Source organism: Drosophila gunungcola (assembly GCF_025200985.1).
Source record: "Drosophila gunungcola strain Sukarami chromosome 3L unlocalized genomic scaffold, Dgunungcola_SK_2 000009F, whole genome shotgun sequence".
NCBI lineage: Eukaryota > Metazoa > Arthropoda > Insecta > Diptera > Drosophilidae > Drosophila > Drosophila gunungcola.
The window spans coordinates 2301893-2324585 of record NW_026453181.1 but is presented as its reverse complement, the minus strand read 5'-3'; the positions used below and the strand labels follow the sequence as shown (position 1 = coordinate 2324585).

Genomic DNA, 22693 nt, shown 5'->3' with positions numbered 1-22693 from the left:
ACATTGCGTAATATTCTTCAACGAAGTTTTGATTCATCTTGAAGGCGGTGTTTTTTGTTTTTTGTATTAACAAAATGTTTAAAACAATTTTACCCGAATCTAGCTATAAAGATATATGAATGAAATTAATATTGAATATAGTTTGACTAAATGAGTTTTAATATGAAGCTCGCTTTTTAATTTTTTTCTTCTGTTTAGTTTTTCCGAAAAAAAAAACTTTATTAATTTATGTTTTTCTATAAATAAGTTATAATGTAATGTATATAAACTTCTCTTTTGTTATATGGAAAATAGTTGCAATACGTAAAATTGTTCACTTTAAAATTGAAATCATCAAATTGAACCGGCATGGTTTGTGAACCCGCTAAATAACGATAATTCCTTTTCACAAACCTCTACATAGTCGAACTCGAAACGGGTATGTTTGTGTCTTTGCTAAATTGTTCAATCAAATTCAACGGTTGGTTGACGATGATGCTGCGCTCTGCTTTCTCTCTTTATTTTCCATTCTAACGCAACTGAGCATTCAACAGAATAATTTAGTGATAAACCGTCTTGGTTTTCTCGATCGAGCATCTCTTAGTTGCCTTCAGAATGGCACTGTGAACGGTTAAATCGGGAGAAATGTTCGCCATTATACACATTTTTTGGATCGCTAACTAAACTTTTAAAAATATTCCCCAGATATATTTTACATATAATTTTGTGAAGAATAATCTCATAATTCGGTTGCAAGTTGCGGAAGTTACCGAAATGTTTCAGGGTCCAAAAATTCCGCTGCGAGTGAGTTTTCAAATTGAGATTTTAATATCCGATCAAGGTTCTTCTCTGCGACAATTGTTGTGCGGCAGAGAATGTTTATTTATTTTGATGAATTCCGCTGAAGGCAATCATAATATAAATAAATATATAATTAAATTTGCTGTGCCGCCAACTGCCATACTGTGCCGTTCATGCATTCGCTGTAGACATTGTGCGGTTGCTCTGGTTAAGATATGTGATTTATGGCAAAAAGTTTTAGGGAATTTGGCACACGCTGTCACATAAATAAATCGCTCCCTGTTCCCTTTCCATATGCCCGGTTTGTTCCACTTCAAAAATAGAGGCATATGGATGCCCCGCCTATCCTTCATGCCCCTAATTTCGTTCCACTTCAAAATTGAATGAAAAACAAATCACTTGGCGCCTTAGCACCTGCCACATTTCCATCATCCACCGAGTGAGGCACCTTTTGTCACTCGGGACACGACTCCAGAAAAGAGAGTAACCCAGCTTGTTTACAATATGCATTCTCGCACTGAAGCCCAATTGAAACACTAATATGCGGTAATGCCTCTATAAATTTCTTTATGCTATGGCACGCATCCCGCTGAGTTGTTTGGAGAAAGGGGAGACTGAATGCTTGAAAAAGGGGCAGCAGTTTGCTGGCGAAGCTGCATTCATACCCGCATGAACATAAATGGATCAAAACCGAGTAAACAACAGCAAAGAGATGCAAAGATACAGAGAACAGTGGGGGAATTTGTGAACAGCCAGATGCAATTTAAAATTGGTTTTTAATGCTTGTGGTTGTGTTTAAAATAGTATTTAAATTCCATTTTCAAATTAAAGTTATTTTGATAGTTTAAAAAACGATTTCTTGAACTTGAATGGTGTATTATATCAAACACAAACTGAGAGTTTTATTGTGATTCATTATAGCAGAAGTTATTTTACACCCACAACCACAGTGCAGAGATACGATACAAATATCCACTTTAATTGAAGTTGGAAAGGGTTAAATGCAGATGAAGCCAACGGTCAAGCGGTCGGCCATTGACTCACCCACTCAAACCGGAGAAAATGAACTGACAACCAGAAAAAACCACTTGATCAAGTTGAATCCTACAACCATTTTGGTTATTTTATATTGAGGTCTTAAACGATACAATTTTAAATAATACTAAAAAAATTACATATTTCGAGAAAATCAAAACATACAAAAAGAAAGAAGTCTCATTGATACAATGTTTTACAGTTCACTTTTAATAAAAAAAAACGGCAGGAAATCTAAAATGAGTTTTTTATTAAAAAGAAAATTTGTGAAAAGATGCATGAGGCAGCTATTACAAAAATAAAATAAATAATAATACGTATATGGCTAGATCGACTCTTTTAGTGATGCTGATTAAGAATATATATATATAATAACATACATAAAATTAAAGCAAAAATCAACTCTTTTAATAATGTAACTATTTAAATAGCTTAAAAAAGTACATACATATTTAAATACATATTTAATTAAATATTCTAACTATTTTTTTTTACAGGAGCTGCAACATGAGCGGGACTCGCTGCAGGGTCGAATGGATGAGCAGACTCAGCGGATATCCACACTTCAAAACCGGCTGGAGGAGCAGCGCCAGCGGGCGGAGCAACTGCATCGGGCTGGCACCTCGGACTTGAATACCCGGGTACATGAACTGCAGGGTGAAGTGCAGAATCTCGGCGAGCAATTGGCTGCGCGGGACAAACAGATGGCCACCATGCGACTGCAACTGCAGCGCAGCCAGGAGGAGATAATGCGACTGGAGGCGGAAGTCACAGTGCGTACCCAACCAGATCGCAGTCTGGTATACAAGCTGGAGGCTGAGGTGCAGCAGAAGGCAGCAGAGATTGGCAAGCTCAAGGACAAGATACGCACGGAGATGATCAACCGTTTGGCACTGCCGGATCTGATGGAGACAATGCTGGCGGACAAGAACGATGAGATCGATCACCTGCGCGACCAACTGGAGGCCAAGGAGAAGGAACTGCAGGTGGCTCAGCAGGACGGCAGCCAGATTTCATCCCCGGCAGCAGGAGCAGTCGACGGAAAGCAGGAAGGGAGTGGCGGCAAGCTGAGTGGCCGCACACTCAGCGACATCGGATCGATTACCGAATTCCCCGAGCCGGATGTGGAGCGACGCGCGGCCATGCGAAGTCTCAACGCTCCCCTCCAGATGAGCGACGGTGCGGGCGTCTTCCTGCACCAGACAATGGTAAGTACTTATAAGGGTTTTAGTCCTTATAAATGTGATCAAGTAGTAGCGAAAACCCCCTCTTATACTTTCTTTGTTATAGGAAACCTCCAAGGAGGCGGTGGCCAACCTAACGCTCAAGCGCACCGATGACCTGAGCGGTTTTATAGCCCCCTATCCGGTTAATACTTTCGAGCATCCGCACTATTTCCAGGCCCTGGGTGTCACTGCCCAGAGCAGCGATGGCCTGACACCTGGTCTGGTGCCGCGGCAGATCAACTTCTCCAATCTCACAGAGGACTCCAAACTGAAAACACCCAGTCTGCTGATGCGCACACCAGAAATGCCCAGGCCTTTGTCGCCAACGGAAGTCCAGCAATTGCGACAAAAGCTAACCAACTTGCAGATGGAAAAGCAGCGGGAGCAAAGTGAATTGGATAACAAGGTGCAGGAACTGCAGAAGCAACTGGAGCAGGAGAAGGAGAAGCTAAGCCGCCAAAACCAAACTTTGCAAAGTCACGAGGAGAGTGAGATAAAATACAGACTACGCATTGAGTCCCTGGAGTCGAAGATCCTGGAGACGGCTGCCCAGGAGGCCGCCGATCGGGAAAACCTGCGCAGGGAACTAAACTGCGTCAGTGCTGCCCATGAGCAGTGCGAAGATGCAGCGTCTGCTCGCAAACGGGAGCTGGAAATCCTCAATAGCGAAGTCAAGATCAAGGCTGATCAGCTGCAAGCTGCCTTGCGCCGATGCGGAGATCTGGAACTGCAGGTCCTCACTCTGGAACGAGAATTGGAGCGTTGAAGAATAGTGAGAACAGCTCGAAGCAGTACTCGGTGGACGAGATTGCCCAACAGGTGGAAAAGGAACTAAACTACTCCGCCCAGCTGGACTCCAATATCCTCAAAGCCATCGAAAGCGAGGAGGAGAACAATCTGGACAAGAAGCGTCAAAAGGGAGTGCAAACGGAGGAGGAGGCCATGCCGGGCACTGGCAATGGAACGGATGATGAGAACTTCCTTGGCGAACGTGAGCTCCTGAATCAATTGGAAGCCCTTCGAGCTCAGCTGGCCGTGGAGCGTGAGCAATGCGAGGCGATGAGTAAGGAGCTGCTGGGTGAGAAACAGCACTCGCAGGACATTCAAGAGCAGGACGTGGTCATCATCGAGGCCATGCGAAAACGCCTGGAAACCGCTCTGGATGCGGAGGACGAACTGCACAAGCAGTTGGATCAGGAACGCGAACGCTGCGAGCGTCTCCAAACGCAGTTGACTTCCCTGCAGCGAGCGGAAAGTCGCCGGAACAGTTCGCTGCTTCTCAAGTCGCCGGGTGACTCACCTAGGAAATCCCCGCGAGCCGATTTCGAATCCGAGCTCGGAGATCGTCTGCGCAGTGAGATCAAACTACTGGCCGCCCAGAATGAGAGGGAACGGGAGCGATCGGCGGATGCCCAGCGAAGCAGCGAGCGGGAACGTCAGCGGTACGAAAAGGAGCTCCAAGAGCGAGTTGCTTACTGCGAGCGTCTCAAGCAGGAGATGGAGAAGCTGTCCCGGGACAAGGACTCCGCCGAGTCTGAGTTGGAGCACTTCAACGAGCGGTTGACCCTGCAGGCCAGCGAGATCCAGAGCCTGGAGGCGAGGCTGGTCACGCTCCAGGAGGCGGAAACGCGTAGAGCCAACACCCGCACGCGCCAGCACCAGGAGAATGTGAGACTGCAGGCCGAGATCCATGAGCTCAAGTCCAAGCTTCTGACAGCCGAGGCAGCACGGGATTGCCAGGAGCAAAAGATTACCCAGCTGCGCTTCGATGTGAGTCGATCCGGTCAAAGGGAAGCCAAGCTGGCCGAGGCCCTGGCTCAGGCCAACGACCGACTGGCCCACAGCACCGATGACAATGTGCCGGCCCAGTTCCTGCAGAAGATGAAGGAGATCAACACACTGCTGGCGGAGAACACGCAGGAGAACCGACAGATGGCCGAAACGGTCCAGTTTCTGGTGGGCGAACGCCTTGCCCTGCAGAAGAAGTGCGAGGAGCTGGGTGGCTCTGGTAACACCAATGTCACGGAGCTGGAGGAGCGCTGCCGGCAGTTGATCGGTCGCTATTTGCGCGTGGAGTCGCATCGCAAGGCGCTGGTCTACCAGAAGAGGTATCTGAAGCTCACCTTGGAGGGCTACCAGGCCAGTGAGCAGCTGGCTCTGCAGAATCTGCGAGGTGGTGCTGCCCAGCCCACCCAGCGAAATATCAAAAAGAAGTTCAAGTAAGTTTGTGTTTCGCTTCGTAATAAAAATAATATCACGGTATCCAACCGGTTTCCTAACCGTTATCCTTAACCGGTAAAACCGAATCAAATCCGTAACTGAAAACGAAACCGTAACCGATCTATTAAGTTTTTGGCTAACAGGAACCGTTACCGTTACCGATTACATAAGTTCCGGTTCTGAAAAAATGTGTTCTTTAAATAATATACATAAACGTCTTAGCCATTTAATATGTTAGATCCTTCGAGGATTTTTTCACAATACATCATGCAAAATTAAAAAAAGAAGAAATACGAAAAAAAATGATGTTCATTCAGTCAAAAACTTAACTTAGTATGAAATAAAGTATCGATGAGTAAACAACATTAATTTTTTTAAAGTAAGTTTCTGAGCATTCGTTATGCAAATAAATATAAATAAAAAAAAACTATAAGCTTTGCACATTCAAAGTGCAAAAATCTTATTCGCTCTTATCATTAATATTTTGCAATAATAGATAGTTAGTATGTTTGAAATATTATTTTTATTTTAACCGCTACAAAACCGTTTCAAATAATGTAGCGGTTCAAATTTGGTTGTTTTGGTTGCGGTTACGGTTACGGAAATTTAAAATGATTACCAAATCCGAAACCATAATCGAAATAAATAAACTGGTTGCTACCGTAACAGCCCCTGATTAATATAAATCGAAATTTACAAAATTCTTCCTTTTTGCAGGACTGTGGCCCTGGCCATCATTGCCATCCAGCGCATCAAATACATTGGACGCATCTGGCACACGGGCAAGCGGATTGTGAGCAAGTCGGTCTTCACAATCACCCAGCAGAGGTGAGCTTGATCTGGGTTCACCTGTTATTTGCTGTACAAAAATGCCTTGTCATAACCCTCATTCTCTCGTCCCTCTAAGCTCTAAGATGCCCCTTGTGACCGTCAATATGAAAGTTAAGCTAAAACAGGGCGATTCAGCCAAGAAATAGTGGCCACAAGGTCTGGGATTTTAAATAATAACTCTCGGTTTTGGTCCACTTAACTTACAGAATAGAAAATTATATATATCATACTCAACCTAGTCACTAGAATAGTTAGATTTAATTTAACTTTTTTATTCAGGTGTGCAATCCACTTTTGTTCACGGGGAACTTGGTTTAATATTATTAAATTTTAAGAAAGTTTTAAAGAAAAACAATGTTTACACTGCACCTTAATCTCTAAACATCTCCAACCGTTTTTGTAGATGCCAACAGAATTGTTATCTTGTTTGTTTTACAATCCTTAATATGGTTTCAAATTATTCTGCGGTTTTAGAAACACCAAATAGAATTACTTATAATTTTTCAAACTCTTTGCAATAAAGCTTTTAAACTCACATAAAATCTGGATAAATTTCACCCATTAACTTTAAAACAATTCGTTTATGAATGGGTACTTATCTGAGTTATCTTTTTAGAAGTCCTGGACTAAATCTGAATGTGGCGCCTCCCCAATCCCCACTGCCTGGACCCAACTCGAATCCACCCACCAGTAACAACAACCTCATGGGGCGCCTTAGCTATGCGCCCCTCTCACCGCCGATGGTTAATTACAGCACCGTGCAGCCGATAATGCTGCCATCGGATTTTACCCTCCAAGCGCCAACATCTTCTTTGCACAGCAGCACCGCCAATAACAACAACAACAGTGACAACAACCTGCCTTCGCTGGCGAGATTGGACTGGCCAACAATGCAGAAACCGAAGAGAGTGCATGCGCGGCATCATTAAGCAAATCGCACAGTCCCGTCGACCGAAAAGCGCTCATCTGAAGGCCCTAACTTTAAGTGAAGCCATAACGAAGACAAATTGTAGCATGCAAGCATCATGGATGTAGGTCAGACGATCCATTTTAGTGTTAATTACCTGTACCATTTCCCCCCAAACTAAGTCTTAAGCTGTTGTAACCTAATTTAAACGTGCGCGCAACCACACCAAACTTAGACATGTAATCATCTGTAAGTGTTATTTGTATTTACCGCCCAAGTGTAGTCATAAGCATAAACCTAATCCGTGTCCCAGTATTTTGATTGGTTCGATATTTAATTTATTTTTATTTGTGTTTTGACTGCATAAGTTCCCTGATAAGTTGATTAAAACAAAATTGATTTCATATTAAAAACTTTTCTGTTTGTTATTTTTATTGAACTTACTTGGAAGTTTTTCTGTACATATATGGAATGTGCCTTACGGGTGAGGATTCACTGGACAATTAAGAATTCAATTCATCACGTCATTCAAATAAAAGTAAACATGTTAAAGAAGAAAGAAACTATTAATGTGGAAATTAAAATGAGAAAGTGAGTATTAAAGCATTTTATGTGGGATTTTTATTAAATTTAATAGGGTAAAACCCGTTTGATTTAAATTTCAATGGCATTTTTCTTAAATTAAGCTGAAGGAATGACCAAGAAAACACAGAAAATTCACATAATAAGGAAACCTTTATTTATGGAAACAATTCTCAAAATAGAATTCAAGTAATTTAGCCATAAAATAATCGCAATAATGAGGTGAAAACCCACTGCGGATACTTGATATGCCCAAATTATGAACAAGGTAAATAGGAACTTACTGCATAAGGACCCAAACGTAATTGTTTTTCAACAATATGCCAAGGGGCAAAATGGTTGCAGCTGTTTCAATTTCGCAATGCCGGCTTAGCTCAACAGGTTGCGGGGTTGATCGGTCAAATGTCAAGTGCTGCAAGGCCACCTAAGCCGGACATAAAGTAAAGTACCTTGCCTCAGGGCGGCTCTTCGTCAAATGAACGCAAAAGCTGCAATGTTTTTGCAAGTCCAGCAGGGATTCCTTCTAAAAACCACCCGCCCTTAACCCTCTTTAGGCCACGGCCAGTGTAAACTGCAAAATGGAAAATACTCTTTCATTTTATTAAGAAAAACATTGAGCAAGTTCGTTTTTAGCTTTTGCAAGTGCCATTTAAATTATGGTAATTGTACTTTGGTCTGGATTTAAATTTTAAAGAAATAAATTTAAAGAAAATATTATAGAGTAGTAGATAAAATTATAACAAACATTTTGCTTTAAGTCCACTTAAAAATTCTTGTCTTTCAGAAAAGTTTAAAAATTACGTAATATTATGGATAGAATGCTAATTTGGTCTAGGCTTAAATTGTTATTGGTTTTTAAAATAAAATATTAAAGAGGATTACCCGATTTCATTGATTCTTTGCATTAACTACAAAAAATATATTTTCCTTTATTAAAAAGGAAATACCAAATTTTAATCCCAAAAAAAACGTGTTAGGTATACGATATGGCCCAAAGATTTAAGTTTTAAGCCAAATATAAATAGGTAGATTTATCTTCATGTACAAAGCTACATTAATGTCGGTACAGATGTGGAAATGCCTTCGATTTATTTCGGTAGAACACTCCCCAATCCGCTGAAATAGCGAACGCATCCTTTGGCATACCCTTTATAATTGCTGGCCAGCTCGTTATCAGCACAACGCCCACTGATAAGGAGTCGCGGAGCTTTCCGTCGGCCGGAGCCGAAGTTGGCCGAGGGCTTACGGCCGGAAAAGCAGAGCTTTCTCTGCAGCAACCGTAGAATCGGCGGTGGACAGGCAGAAATCGCTAGCATATGGTAGCGTTGAATGGCGCATCGTCTAGCATTGGCTATCCTGTCGTTGTGGCAAGCGGTCCTTGTCCTTCCAACATCCTGTTGCCTCTAACCTGTGTTTCTGCCACTGCGGTTGCGAGCGGTTTCGATTCGGGTTCGGATCCGGGTTTTATTTTTGTTTTACCGTCGAACGGTGCGTGTGCCAGGACAAAATCGAGACTCAGTCGTCCGTGACTTGAATGGATTGCTTTTTGCATAAATATTAAAAATATTTAGAAAGAAACTCAGTGAATGCGATTATTGCGGCTGCGGTGTTAAATTTTCGCTTGATTTGCATTTGCCAAGAGTGTTTTTCAAAGTTTCTTTGGAATATAAGTGAGCTGTGCCAAAGGAGATGATTAATTATCCCGATTTTGGGTAAAACAAACAACTGAAATCATTCCAAAACAATCAGTTTGATTTAAAAGAATCACGGATAAAAAGGTAAGAAACAATTCGTAAATTAAATTATATATTGGCCCAAACAAAAAAATTTTAAAGTGCGAGTGCATAATTTTTTAAACAAGATGTTAATTAACTTTAAATCTTCAGGCGGTCGATAAAATTATTAAAAAGGAGTTTTAATTTAAATTATTGCCCAGTAAAAGAAACTGGATAAGAAAGAGTTAAGCAAAGCCCATCATTAAAATCCGTTGATGAATTACGTATCTCAAATTAAAACGTTGAAATTTGGTTTAGCACTTGAAAACTACGAATTTACGGAGTACAATATTACATTAAATATTATTCCGCACTTGATTTTTAGACTTTCGCATATCGTGAATTGCAGATAATTACAATTTCAAAGTTTTAATTTTACAAGACTTGTTGTTACCAAATAAAAAGTTCAAAAACAAATTCGTTGATTCATATCTAAACTTTAGCTCTCCAATTGAAAATGTTTCAAGTGGGAGATGTTTCCGTCACTTTAAGCCATCGACAAACTCAGAACAAATCAAAAGAAAGGTGGAGAAAGGCGATGAAGAAATCCAATTTGATAAGTAATCGCATCAGGCAAAAGCCTTGAATTTCGCACTTAAAGCGTCTTTGGTCCCCTAATCCCAGCCATTTAAACACTAAAGCAGCCGAAGACAGAATTTTTTTATGGCTTGCAAAAGGCCCTCGTCTGCCTGTTGAATACCTACCATTCAAGTTGATATTTCTCTCTTTTTTTGGCATCGGTCTGGAACTTGGCTTATTAAATCTGTGATTGTGTGCCTGGTGGGTCGCAAGCACCACAAAGTTGGCCAGGTCAAAGCCCAAAGTAGTTTAAGAGCTCTTTGATTTGGGTCCTCCGCACTTTTATTTTTGCATTTCCTGAGAGGAAGTTTGCCTTTCGCTCCGCTTCCCTATCGCACATGTGTATCTAGCTGTATATGCTATTTGTTGATAAGATTGTGGTCCCTTATCTGCCAACAATATACGAGTAGTCAATGTATAATTTTGCACCATATTCGTTACGCCTCTGCAGTTTTTTTTTTTTTTTTCGTTCATGGCCAGTTAGTAGGCGTTACATGGGATTGTAGACCTAATTGTTGGTCTGCTCCTTTTATTTTTCTGTCTATCTAATGACGTCAAACATTGGCATACTCTTTTTGGGTGTGTGTGTGTTTGTGTGTGAATGAGTTCTGTATATGGCCAACAGGTAAGGGTTATCTGCAAACTGGTCAAAGTTGCTGTGTCAATTTTCGAATTTATAAGTTGTTCATTTCTGTCCAACTCAGGGGCCCAAAACTTGACCAAGGCAATAAACTTTTTCCGATGCCTGTGTCGGGATGGGGTGGCATGCTTGGATGGCTTCACTGTCACCAGGCGGAGCAGCGATGAAAAGCGATGGCAAGGAGCTGTGAAAAGATGGAGCAGGAGCGGGAGCGAAGACAGCCAGTCGATGGCGAGACAGCTTGTCACTGACATGTCCAGGGCTTAAATTTCAGCCTTCATGCTTCCCCGCCAGCGCACAAGTTCATTATTGTTATTTCCCACTCCCTTGGTGCTGGTGCACTCGCTTTAAGTTTTTTAATTATGCTGCCTGGTTAAGTCACCGGCTTAATCCGTTTTAAAGACGGGCATGCATGGCGTATGCGCGATGAGGAATGCTGTGATTTATTTGCTGTCTGCAACACATATAACACAAAGAAAAATTCAAACATGTATTAAATCGATATTGTTCTTATCCAAACTGCTCTGATATCAAAAGAGTTACAAAATCTAAACTCCTTCGAAAGCTAAGCCCACGTTGCGTATGCTTAATTGTTTAAGGTTCAGGCTACGGTTTTTAAATAGTTTAATATTTAGGGATCTTAGATTGGTATTCAATAAAAAAAGTGAAGCAATATAAGTTTTAAAAAGAAATCATTTAGTTTTATGAACTGATTAATATTAATTTTAAAATTAAAGATACATAACAGGGTATCTAACCGGTTTCGTAAACGTTATTCCTAACCGGTAAAACCGAATCAAAACCGTAACCGAAATAATTTTTTTTTTTCTAACCGAAACCGTAACCAATACCGAAACATTTGTACCGGCTCTGCAAGAATGTCTTCTTTAAAAATACACTAGTCGAAAAAATGTAACAATTGAATATGACGGATCCGGCAAATGCTTTCTTTTAAAAGGTTTCCTTTGAACGTTAGCGTTTATTTATGTTTACACGTTCGACAAAGTCAAAAATTTAAGTAATTTACTTTGTGTGAAAATGAAGTGTCGATGGGTAAATAATAATAATTTGGTTATATGACGTTGCTAAGCTAAGCTTAAGTAAATATGTACAAGTAATAAACTCGAAGCCTCTAGAAATTTTACACATGCAAAAGTGCAAAAATCTTATTTGCTTAAATTATTTTTTTTAATGCATAAAAAGTTGTAAAGTTAAAAAAAAAAATTGAATATTTTGCTTAAACTGGTGCAATACTGGGAACCGGAATTGGCTTTGGTTGTGGTACCGTTATGGCAACCGAAATAACATAATTTTACCAAAACCGGAACCCTTATCAAAACAGCTTTTATTATTTAACCTTTATTATTTAAGTATGTATGTATGTACATACATTTTCTGGGAAGTTTTATTTTTTGATAGTGAACAACGCTTCCCGAAGTCGTTCAAAACAGCATTTTTCAACATTCTTTGAAGTTGAATTGAAGTTCATAATGATCCTATATTTGTCTGTGGCTGATTTTTCCTTTGCCGCAGACAGTAGGCACTAAGTGTTCCACGTTTCTTTTTAAAATTACCTTTTGACTGCCTTGTGGGGCAACTCTGCTTGGAAATTGAGCATATGGAAATGCTCTATACTCAACCATTCGTAATCCGCTTTGCCAACAGTTCTCATTTATATATAATTAGCCAGTTTATGGCCAACCATCTTATGGACAGCTGGTCTGGCCTTTTAAATAGCCAATTAGTTGGCTTTAAGTTGGCGTAATTTATCGAGGGCTTTTCATATATAAGCGACTTTGCAACTTTAGTTCGGTTTAGTATTGACTTTCATCAAGATGCATTTCTTAATTTTGGCTGTGCTTTTCTGGGTGGCTCTATTTGCATCAATTAAAGCAAATAATATTCCTGAAGAGGACTTTTTGCTTCAGATCGAGAACATACTGCAAATCGGTAGTGATGAGGATCCATCTGTTTTAGATTTCAACTAGTTACAAAGTGAAAAAAATGTATTAAAAATGCCAATAATATTTATAAGTTAATTGCAATAAGATTTATGCAAAAATTTATTTAAATAAAATTAATTAAATTTTTTTTAAATTTTGGATATTTTTCTCTTGGAAGTTTAGCTTTTGAAATGTCACCTACAGTCGTGTATTAAAAAAAGTAGCTTGCAACTCTGTTGTGTAGCACACTTTTAATCTTCAACAAATATGGACAAAATTGTAACACTAAATAAATAGCTGATTCGATGTGTTAGTTATAATTGAAGCTTTTTAATCTTCCAACGTGAACAGCAAAATTGGAGTTTTGACAACATCTTTCGCAAAACCGCTCTGTTATTTAAACGTTCATCGCCACTTCTATCGAAATTAAAACCCGGAATCGAAGCTCACATGAGAGACATTTTAATTGCCGAATTGTGTGAAACAATAGAACAGATGGGGACGTCAAACAACCAAAACTGCTGGCAAACCGCTAATGACAACTATTCAACAAAATGTGTTTTCAATTCCCCGACCGCAGCGAATACACACAAAGTAAACATGAAACTACGCAAACGTGGTTAAATAATTTGCACGGATTCTCAAAAACGAAATTTAGTTGAATCAATATTTGGACTGATTATACAAGAATGAAAAGTAAATAATTCCCCAAAAAGAGGAGCTCTATAAGAGTGGGATCATGGGACAGCAAAGGCCAGTTGAAAGAGGTTGTTCGTTTGGCAAAATGCGTCTATTCGTTGCTCTGCTTTGTGTCAGTTTGGTGGCAGTGTCCTCCGGCCAGTTGTCCCGGCGCGGAAGATTGGGCCGCTCCGCTCAGATAAAACTGGCGGTGGAGCCACCAACTTTGCTGGTGAAGAATCCCGGAATCGTTCCTGCCAGTCTGCTGGCCAGTACTTCCGGAATTGTGCCATCTGTGCTGGTAAAGAATGCCGGAATTGTTCCCGCTGTCGATGTGGCCGCTGATGTAGAATCGCCCAGCATCCTGCCGCAAGTGTCCACTTTGCCCTATTATCCCCGCTACTGGCCCGACTATGGAGCATCCTCTGGCGGCTGGTATCCCCGAGGATGGAACAGTCCACGCTACTGGAACAACAACAACTTCTACGACTACGGAGCACCCTATCTGCCCAGACGTCGTTTCGTCAAGCCCGTTATTACACCTGTTGTGACACCCGTTGTCACACCCGTTGTGACACCCGTTGAAGATCCCGCAGCCTCGTCCTCCTCCTCCTCCACCACCACAACCACCACAACTGTTTCCGGTGACAATTCTGAGGACGCTTCATCCACTCTGGATGCCGCCGTTGAGCCCGAAGTGGTTGCCGATCCCGCCGAGGCTGTGTTCACCACCCAGGTGATCTAAGAAGCAAATGGGATCAAGATAAAATAAAGTTATGTACATATTGAGCAAATACTTTATTTTTTAAAAGGATTGGGGAAAAGGTGTATTTAGTTAACTTAACCTTAACTTAGCTCTTAACAAATGTTTTGAAATCTTACTAAACTTTCTTTGCTTTTTGAGTATATTAAATATTTTTCAATATTTGAACAATTTATAAATTTTACCTGAGATCTAAGTAACACAGGTACACAAAATCAAAGTTTTTGAAATGTTTACGAACCAATTGTATTTTTCTATAATAATTGGGTATTCTTGAGAAAAAGTTCCAAACAAACTTATGTTTCAACAGCTCAGGGTTTCGCGGTACAACTACCTAATTCTTTTTTTTCTGATCTTAATACACCTACGCAATTTGGATTTATCGTTAAATATAGAAAAGCAGTGGTAATTGGTAAAAGTTTCTTTATTTTTTGTATATTGTTAATTTCAATATTCTAACAATCTAATATTCAAAAGTTAAATTTTAGTCTTAAATAACCCTATTGATGGATCTAACAAGAATATTATAAATTTTCTCAAATTTCGTTGTTTTTTTTTGTATATTGGCAATAATATTATTTGAACAATTGGTACTGCTGGAAAGAAGAAAGAAATGTAAATTCAAATAAAGTGTCAACATAAACAACAAGTTTGCTGCTTTTTTACATAAACACAATTTTATCTTTAGTGGTTGCATTAAACATGTTAATAAGATAATGGTTGCATTTTTAGACAGCAAATTGTGTTTAAAAGTTACTTTAGAATGTTTAAAAATTCAGCACTTAAAGCTTGTTTAAAAACTGAAGTTTAATAGATGCCAGTTTTTAGACAAGTAAACAAATTGGATGTTTGTTTTTGGTATTAGAGTTTGAAGATAACCTTTGTGATCCAGGACTCGTGCCAAAGTTAAATGTCAATTTATGGCCAATTTAGTGGCCAAACCAGAACGGGGCAGCCCGCTATCTTATCACAATTTATATCGCAAACGCTTTTTGAGGCTTTGAGTAGAGTGCAAACATAGAGCTCAGTGGGGCATTAAAGGTGCAAAATCCACTGGCAGGGACATGGCTGGCAACCAGTTCTGACCAGCCACAAACCCGGACAAAAGCAGCCGGCAAACAGCCTTCCATATGGCGCAATATTGAAATATCCAATCAAAATGTTAATTCGAGGATAGAAGAAGAGAGGAGAAGTGAAAATCAAAGGACCAGTTTTCGTTAACGGACAGGCATTGTTTGAACGGATCCTGGCCAAGGATCGTCTAACTTCAGGTGCAATTTTCATCGAAATTTGATGGGTTTTTATGTAAATTAACGTTCCGCCAGAGATGGATTTTAGAAAAGAAAACCCTTTTCACACTTGTTGGATCATTAAACGGCGGAACCTCTGGGAAAATACATAAAAAGAGGGGTTTATTATTATTTTTGCTCTCAGTTTGTTTGTATACAAAAATGTATTTTGTTTTTGCCTATGTAATCGGAGCATATTGAGGTACTTTCTATGCTCGCCGGAATAGTGGGAGTTGGGATGGCGGTGACGTGCTTTCTGCTCCATGTTTATTTTTAGGGATTTGGCCGGGACTTAGGGTATGGCGCCGGCGGACCAGAAACCTCCCCTAAATCCCAGCCCCTATTTTGATGAGCGCTTTCACACCAGGAGCTTTGGGCTATGCAAATGAATGAATGCCCATGAAAGTTCGCTTCGAATGAAATGAGTACTTTCTTGTGCAGTTTTTCTAATTGCATCAATTAGACATGTAAATGACAATAGTTATACTACCAAACAACTAAAGATCTCTATATTAAAGCCTTGGTCAGTATTGTCAACACACGTTTGTATTTGCTTCTTAGCCAAATGTTTGTTTTTTAATAAAATATTACTGCAACTATGAAGTGTTTAAATCATAAAAGAAGCAACTATCATGTGAATTGTCCACTTAGTAACATTGATACTCAGAGTTTTACGATTTATTTTAAGTTTTACCTTAAGCATAAACATTATTTTAAATAATATTTTATAACATTAGTTAAAAGCGTTTAGGTTAGATTTAAAATATATATTCTTTAAAGACTATTAATCAATAAATATTTAAATTTTTAAATTTATTATAAGTTTTATTTATTAAATAGTCAAATAAATTATATAATCTTTTTTTCTTAAATAATAACACATTGTTAAATTAAGAAATATATATGTTTCAACCAACAATATGGTTAAATGAAGGAGCACTGAACCCGGTTAAGTGTTATTTCTATATTCTAATCACAATGGCGGGCTTAATAAGCTGAATGTAATGAATAAACATCAGATATGAGAGCTGGTCCGTAATCCCCTACACATGACTGCATATGTGTACACTGGTCGAAATGGTTTATTGCTCTCTTTCCGCATCCTGCTATCAAATGATATCCTGACATTCGGCTGACTTGATGAGAGCTCAGCCATCACCATCACTGACATAACAATTGGAAACACTTCCGTTTCCACATGGGCAGCCACGAGCTGTATTTATTTGCGGGAGGTGGCTGGAAGTCCGGTGGGATCAGAGGGAAAATGTGGCCTATAAGCAAACAGAAATTAGCGTCCAACGTCGAAGGAAATGATTGCCCAGGAGATGAACGCAGTTGTGGGATGTAAGGCTAAGTAAGAGTTATAGGAGGTACTTCGTAAGTAAACACTATGGAATTTGTTAAGCTTTTATTCTTTGCTGGTCAGAAACATTTTAGTTGTGGCCTTAAATATAGAACTTAGGAATGAGGGGTATTTTTCATTCATTGTAGGTATGCTTCTGGTTTTATTTCGTTTGTAATATTTTACTAAGGAATTTATTTTATTTAAAGCTGAAAGATTGTTGATTAAGGTCAGTTGTTTTTAAAATAATTTACTAAGCTATACTCCCGAACTAACCGCAATGACAGTCCCTCTTTGTATTTGACTTGTCATATTCTGTGAACCAGCGAAATCAACAAACAATAATTTAAAGCCGACACATGCCAGATATTGCGACACAGAGGGGTCCCGACTCCCCATGGGACTAGACAAAGTTTCGTAATTTTTTGTATGCAAATTACCGCGCATGGGGGTCCTCGGCGTGGCAAATTGACCAAAACATGTCAAGCGTGTCAACAAGAATTATAGCAATTGTGCGACGATTTCAATAATTTAACCTGGCAAAGGTCACAATAAAATATTCCTGGAACTATGCGGAAAATGGCATAGTCATCTAATAAGTAGTTTATTTTTTGCGAAATTATTTCTTTGTGACTAAATATTTATTTCTAGAAAGTACAAAACAATAAAACTTGTGAAATAAAAAGAAAATTCTCCAAAGTTGTGAATAATTGGTTGTTTTATTTTGTAAATAAAATCAAGCTTTCATGAACGTCATTACCAATTTAAAGTAATTTTATATTTGTGTGGCCCATATACACATTTTTGCAGGCAAGGAAGTTTGCAAATTCATAAATTTAAGTTTCCTTTGCAGTTTCAAAAACATATTTTTATTTTCCATTTTCTAATTCAGTTTTATTGAATAGATAATTAAATTCTAGGCACACCCAGTTCACCAACTCTTTTATTGTGAATAAAAAATGAAATAGAACGTTCGCTCGATTTCGGATAATTGGATGAAATTGTGGGACCGCCAAGAGAATTACTTTAATTGGCAGCAGCCGGGGCAAGGTCGCCGACAATCGAACGGGGTCAGTCGATATGGCCCATGCGAACATTAACTGGGCTAAGGAATCGATTGCAATCACAGTCATAAAGGGAATTACTTTGAACCCGAAACGTAAGGGCTGCAAGAATGCCATCGGTTCACGTGGGGGTAAATAGGGTAACTGGGGTTTAAGGGCGGGTTAAAGGGACTGCCATGGGGTCAAGTGTAATGGACGTGAACATGTGATGCACGGACTGTTGACCAAGCCATATAGAAATAGGAGCAATTGTCTCCTAGGTTGGGTCACTGAGTCAGCAAAGGAAAGGAAAATGAGCGCTTCCCGTGGCTTGTTTCCCTTTGTCTCAGATTCATATTGTGGCTAAAGTTCTGCCGTTGATCACTAAAAGGTTTCCATTTTAATTAAATAGCGTCCGGGCGAAATTACCGCCATTATATTGAATTGCGTTCGATGGTGTTTTGCTGTATTCAATTGAAATTCAATTGAGGGTGACATTTCATTAGACGTGTCTTTTGAATTGAGTCAGATTTATCATTACTAAAGACAATTGTAATGGAAATCACACAAAGGTAGTCAGTAATAGTGGTTTATATTACAAGAAATGTTATAAATGTTATAAGCTTATTGTTAAATTTTAAATGTAATTCAGATAAATCTTTTGTACAACATGCTAACTAAAAATTCATGACTGAATATATTTCTTTGAAATTTAGTGCATGAAATGAAATAATTATAAATATCTTTGAAAAAATGCATTATAAAGTTTGCTTAAAATATTTAAAAGTTAAAGGGATACAAAATTTTGGTTTTAACAATAATGATTAATAATTAGTTCATTTTTATATTAATACCAACTCTTAGATTCAAAATGTGCTTAGTTATAATCTTTTTTTATCAATTAACTAGTTTCTCTGTCAATATATAGCAAGTATTTAAATTGACTTTTAGTAAAGACAACTCAAATAACCATGAACATGATTTTTGGTTAAGTTATACAATCAACAACAAATTTAAAGGACAATATGGAAGTCCCCTGACCCCTAAATTAATTTGGCACATATGAACTGCTATTATGCATTTTAAATTTAAAGGAGGGCCCTTAATCTCATTAGGCCAATAAAAATTCTTCAATTAAGCAAGCTTGATGCCACATAATTGAAAAAGAATGCCAATTATGTCAGGTTAGCCCTAAATTCCTAAGCTACCTCAGGGGAGCGAATTCTTTGAGAACCTATTTATAGCGCGCTGAAATGTATGCTACAATTTCCTTTCAGTGGCACGAGGCCAAGTCGAACTTGAATCAAATTATGATTAAGTCCTTACGGACGCCTGTCAGGGGAATGCGTGCGTGAATGTCCTTTCGAGTCGGTGAGTGGATGGGGATTGCGGGTGTGAGTGAGTATCTATGCGCGTGACATTGATTGGCATTGAGCTGTGGGTAGTGGGTGGTGGGTGATGGGTGATGGGTGGCATAGGCAAATGGGCGACGGGGAAACATGGCCGAAACACTCTCGACCATCGACGGCAATCGAGTTAAGCGCGTGTGAATGCCGTTTAAGCCAACGCCATGTCCAACCGCCAACCAACTAATCTCATTGTCGGCATTAAAAATTACAAACACGCGCCGCATTATAATGCAATTCGCTTTTGTTCGACGAGCACCTGACTGCCGTTGCTACCACCGCCATCCTGTTGACTCCTTCGATGGCAACAGTTCTTTCCTTTTAGCCACCTGCACGAACTGTTTACAATTGCGCACAAGTTGTCAATGGCTGTCCCCGTCCTTGGGTTTCCCAAATGGAATCTGAGGGACCACACAGTTACTGCTTTCACTTTCCTCTGATTTTCCACAGATTGTGCATTCAAATAAACATCATTACATTTTCTTTGTACCGCACGCAAACAAGCAACTTACGTTGACGTTTCCAGTTTCCCAATCTTAACGAAGCTTTAAAGAAAAATAAGTCTGCCAGAAATGTATTACATATTGAATTGGTTAAAAATTGTATATATTAGTGACCTCTAAGAAAAGAATAGTTCAATATGTTTCCGAAAACATTCTGCATTTTTCCTAAATTTGTTTCTTTTTATGAATGATCGTATTCTGTTGTAATGTATTTATTAATAATGGAAAATATTAATAAAACTAGATAGAATATAATAATTGAATATGTTTCAGAAAACATTCTATCCTTTTCCTAAATCTGTTGAACTTTTGAGAAAATTATTAAATAAAGGATTGCACAAAATTGAATTTTCTAAACTTTTATTTTTATGACTTAATTTTGTCATCTAAAGATATGCTACAACAAATATAGTTTTTTTTTGTATAAATGTTTTTTTTTATTTATGAGTGACCCCAAAAATATGTAATGAAATGTAAACTTAAAAGTAACATGTTTTTTCCGTATAAATTGTTTTGAATTTTGCTAATTTTTTTTTTAGATTATTTTGCTGTTTTTGGTTGAGTTGGATTCATATGGCTTATTGGATTCTTCTGCGAGTAGCTCCTTTTCGAGTTCTTCCAATTCTTGGTCAGCAGCGTCTTCCTCAGGATCGAGCTGTTCATCCTCAATCTCGATTGCCTCATCGGCAGCCTCCTCGTATTGGTCATCGGGTTCATCTTCCGCCTGGTCTTCATCATCCTCATCGAGCTGACTCTCTGAGAGATCAGCCTCGTCCTCAGCTTCTTCCTCGGTTTGATCATCCTGGTGGAATTGGTCTTCGCCAGATTCCTCGTCACTTAGATCATGGGAAACCTCGTTAGAAATCTCTTGGGACTCCTCCTGACTCTGTGACTCCGCGATAATCTCTCCGTTGACCGTGTGTGCAATGCGATAATATCCGTTATAGTAGTAGGGATACCCTTGGTTAGTCCATGGGTTATATCCTTGATTATTCCACTGGTTTAATGGGGGCGATGGACGGATGGTTCCATCGTTGCTGTTGGCAACGGCATTGGACACTCCCGAAAGGATTACCGTGTTGTTGCCAAATCGAATCGTCGAGTTACTTTGACCAGCCTCCGCCAATATCGCCTGCAGCCAAGCCAAATTCAGCTGAGGAGCTGCATTGCTGTGGGCCAGGATTCCGGCAAATATCAGAACGGCAAAAGCTATGGAGCGCATGATTCCCATATCTAGACTGGCTGAGTGCAACTGAGGCTATGATTTTCGACTAGCCTCCCTTTGTTTTTATATCTTTGAAAATTGGTTCCATTTATTGTGACATGATTACACTATGCTAACAATTATCAAGGTTTCTCAGATCTATGATAATTTTCAAGTTTTCTGGTTGAAATTTTTGTTTTGTTTTTCGTTTACCCCAAAAGTGAGGCCGAACACATGTGCAAATATTAAACATAATTCGAGGAATAGGAACTAAGCGCACTACAAATTTGTTATGAATCATAATTTAATATGAAGATAAACAATTTTAGTCGCGATATTTGCTTTTTTATACCCCTGCAGAGGGTATTATAATTTCAGTCAGAAGTTTGCAATGCAGAGAAGGGAACATCGCCGACACTATAAAGTATATATATTCTTGATCAGCATCACTATTAGAGTCGATCTAGCCATGCCCGTTTGTCCGTCGGTCCGTCCGGTTCTATGCAAACTAGTCTCTCAATTATAAAGCTATCTGCATGAAACTTCCCAAAAGTTATCTTTTATTGCAGGTATTATATAAGTCGAAACGAGCCGGATTGGACGACTGTAGCATATAGCTCCATAGGAACAATCGGAAAAAAATAAAAAAAATTATAACTTTGGTGTTTTTTAACATTTTTTTTAGTTCTTCGACATATAGTAATGGTTAAATATTTTAGAATTACGGTTTAAATTTCATCAAAATCGCTCGACTATAACGTTAAGCTCCCATGGGAACAATACAAATATTTAATAAAACAATTTTAAAAATTTAACTCTTTAATTTGTAATTTTTTAAAAAATTCTTTTTGACTCCTTAATAATTTTCAGTTCAGAATTACGCTTTTAATTTTATTAAAATCGGAAAACGATATCATATAGCTGCCATAGGAAACTATCAAATCATTGAGCTGCAAATCATCATAGCTTCAATGTAAACATAAACGCAAGTCAAGCATAATTTTAATGCTTTCAAGAATATTTAATTTTTGCAATAGCTGCAAGGGTATAAGAACTTCGGCTTGCCGAAGTTTGCTTCCTTTCTTGTTTTGTTAAGTTTAAAATTGACCTAACTTGAAAGACTTAAGCTTGTGTTTGGATAAATCACAAAACTATAAATAATTTTGTTCATAGAGTGATAAAAACTGCAATTTCGAAATGAGAATTTGAAATTGAATTGACACATACAACAATTATTTGTTTTTTGACTTTTTTTTTATTCCTCCAATGTTTCATAAGAATTATGAAAAAGCTTGAATGATTGATAATATTTAAATTGCTACTATTTTTAAAATCTGAAGGTGATTTAGAAAAAGAAAAAAAATATAACAATAATAAATATGTAATATATAATTAATTAAGTATGCTGAAAAATCAAGTTCCACTGTATTCTTAGAAGGTCCCAATGTTTCGTTAGCCCAATGTTTACGCACGAGTTCGCCTCGTTTTTGGGCAACAAACCAAGGCAACAGCTGTTACTGAGTAAACATGAAATGGGCGAAATCAATTGTTACCCATGCCATGCCCATGTTATATTATGTTGGCAACCAGGGAATTGCTATAGAAGCGCATTTTTGGAAGGAAATTTAAACTTAGCTAAAAACTAATAAAACAATGCGTGCCTGTCTGTTGCTTGCCCTGTTTGGATGTGTGATTTTGGCCAAAGTTTCCGCCAATTTCGTCGATATTGAAGAATTCCATGACTCCTGGGAGGACAAAAAAATTGCAGATGAGAAAGAAAACTTTGCGGAGCACGAGCAAGATGATAAGGAAGAAGATGATTCCGAATTCCAGGATGATTTAGATGGCTCTGGATCACAGGATGATGATTCGGTAGACAAATCAAAAAACGAAACTGAAGAAGAAAGCAACGAGAGCAGCCCAAAAAAGCAAGATGAAGAGTAACCG

General features: G+C 38.7%; 4 protein-coding genes across 4 annotated transcripts in view; 3 read left to right on the top strand and 1 right to left on the bottom strand.

Annotated features, from left to right (window-relative positions):
- LOC128259766 (pericentrin) overlaps nt 1-7412 on the top strand; it is a 28405-nt gene extending 20993 nt beyond the window's left edge. The window contains 5 exon segments of the mRNA XM_052992319.1: nt 2313-3023; nt 3106-3802; nt 3805-5260; nt 5979-6089; nt 6709-7412. Coding sequence (XP_052848279.1) covers nt 2313-3023; nt 3106-3802; nt 3805-5260; nt 5979-6089; nt 6709-7021 — 3288 coding nt within the window. The 3' untranslated portion in view covers nt 7022-7412.
- A 1518-nt stretch (nt 7413-8930) lies between these two features.
- LOC128259700 (synaptotagmin-5) overlaps nt 8931-22693 on the top strand; it is a 61040-nt gene continuing 47277 nt past the window's right edge. The window contains exon 1 of the mRNA XM_052992247.1: nt 8931-9359. The gene's annotated coding sequence lies outside the window, so the exon portion shown is untranslated. The remainder of the gene's footprint in view (nt 9360-22693) is intronic.
- LOC128259704 (uncharacterized) lies at nt 13247-14007 on the top strand. Its single transcript, XM_052992251.1, has one exon. The coding sequence runs from the start codon at nt 13258-13260 to the stop codon at nt 13939-13941; it is 684 nt and encodes a 227-aa protein (XP_052848211.1). The 5' UTR covers nt 13247-13257; the 3' UTR covers nt 13942-14007.
- Nucleotides 20060-20816, bottom strand: LOC128259703 (nucleoplasmin-like protein ANO39). Its single transcript, XM_052992250.1, has one exon. The coding sequence runs from the start codon at nt 20771-20773 to the stop codon at nt 20078-20080; it is 696 nt and encodes a 231-aa protein (XP_052848210.1). The 5' UTR covers nt 20774-20816; the 3' UTR covers nt 20060-20077.

Bases quoted from the DNA above. Each gene is read 5' to 3' on its own strand.
- LOC128259704 (XM_052992251.1), top strand. From the start codon at position 13,258: ATGGGACAGCAAAGGCCAGTTGAAAGAGGTTGTTCGTTTGGCAAAATG.
- LOC128259703 (XM_052992250.1), bottom strand. From the start codon at position 20,773: ATGGGAATCATGCGCTCCATAGCTTTTGCCGTTCTGATATTTGCCGGA.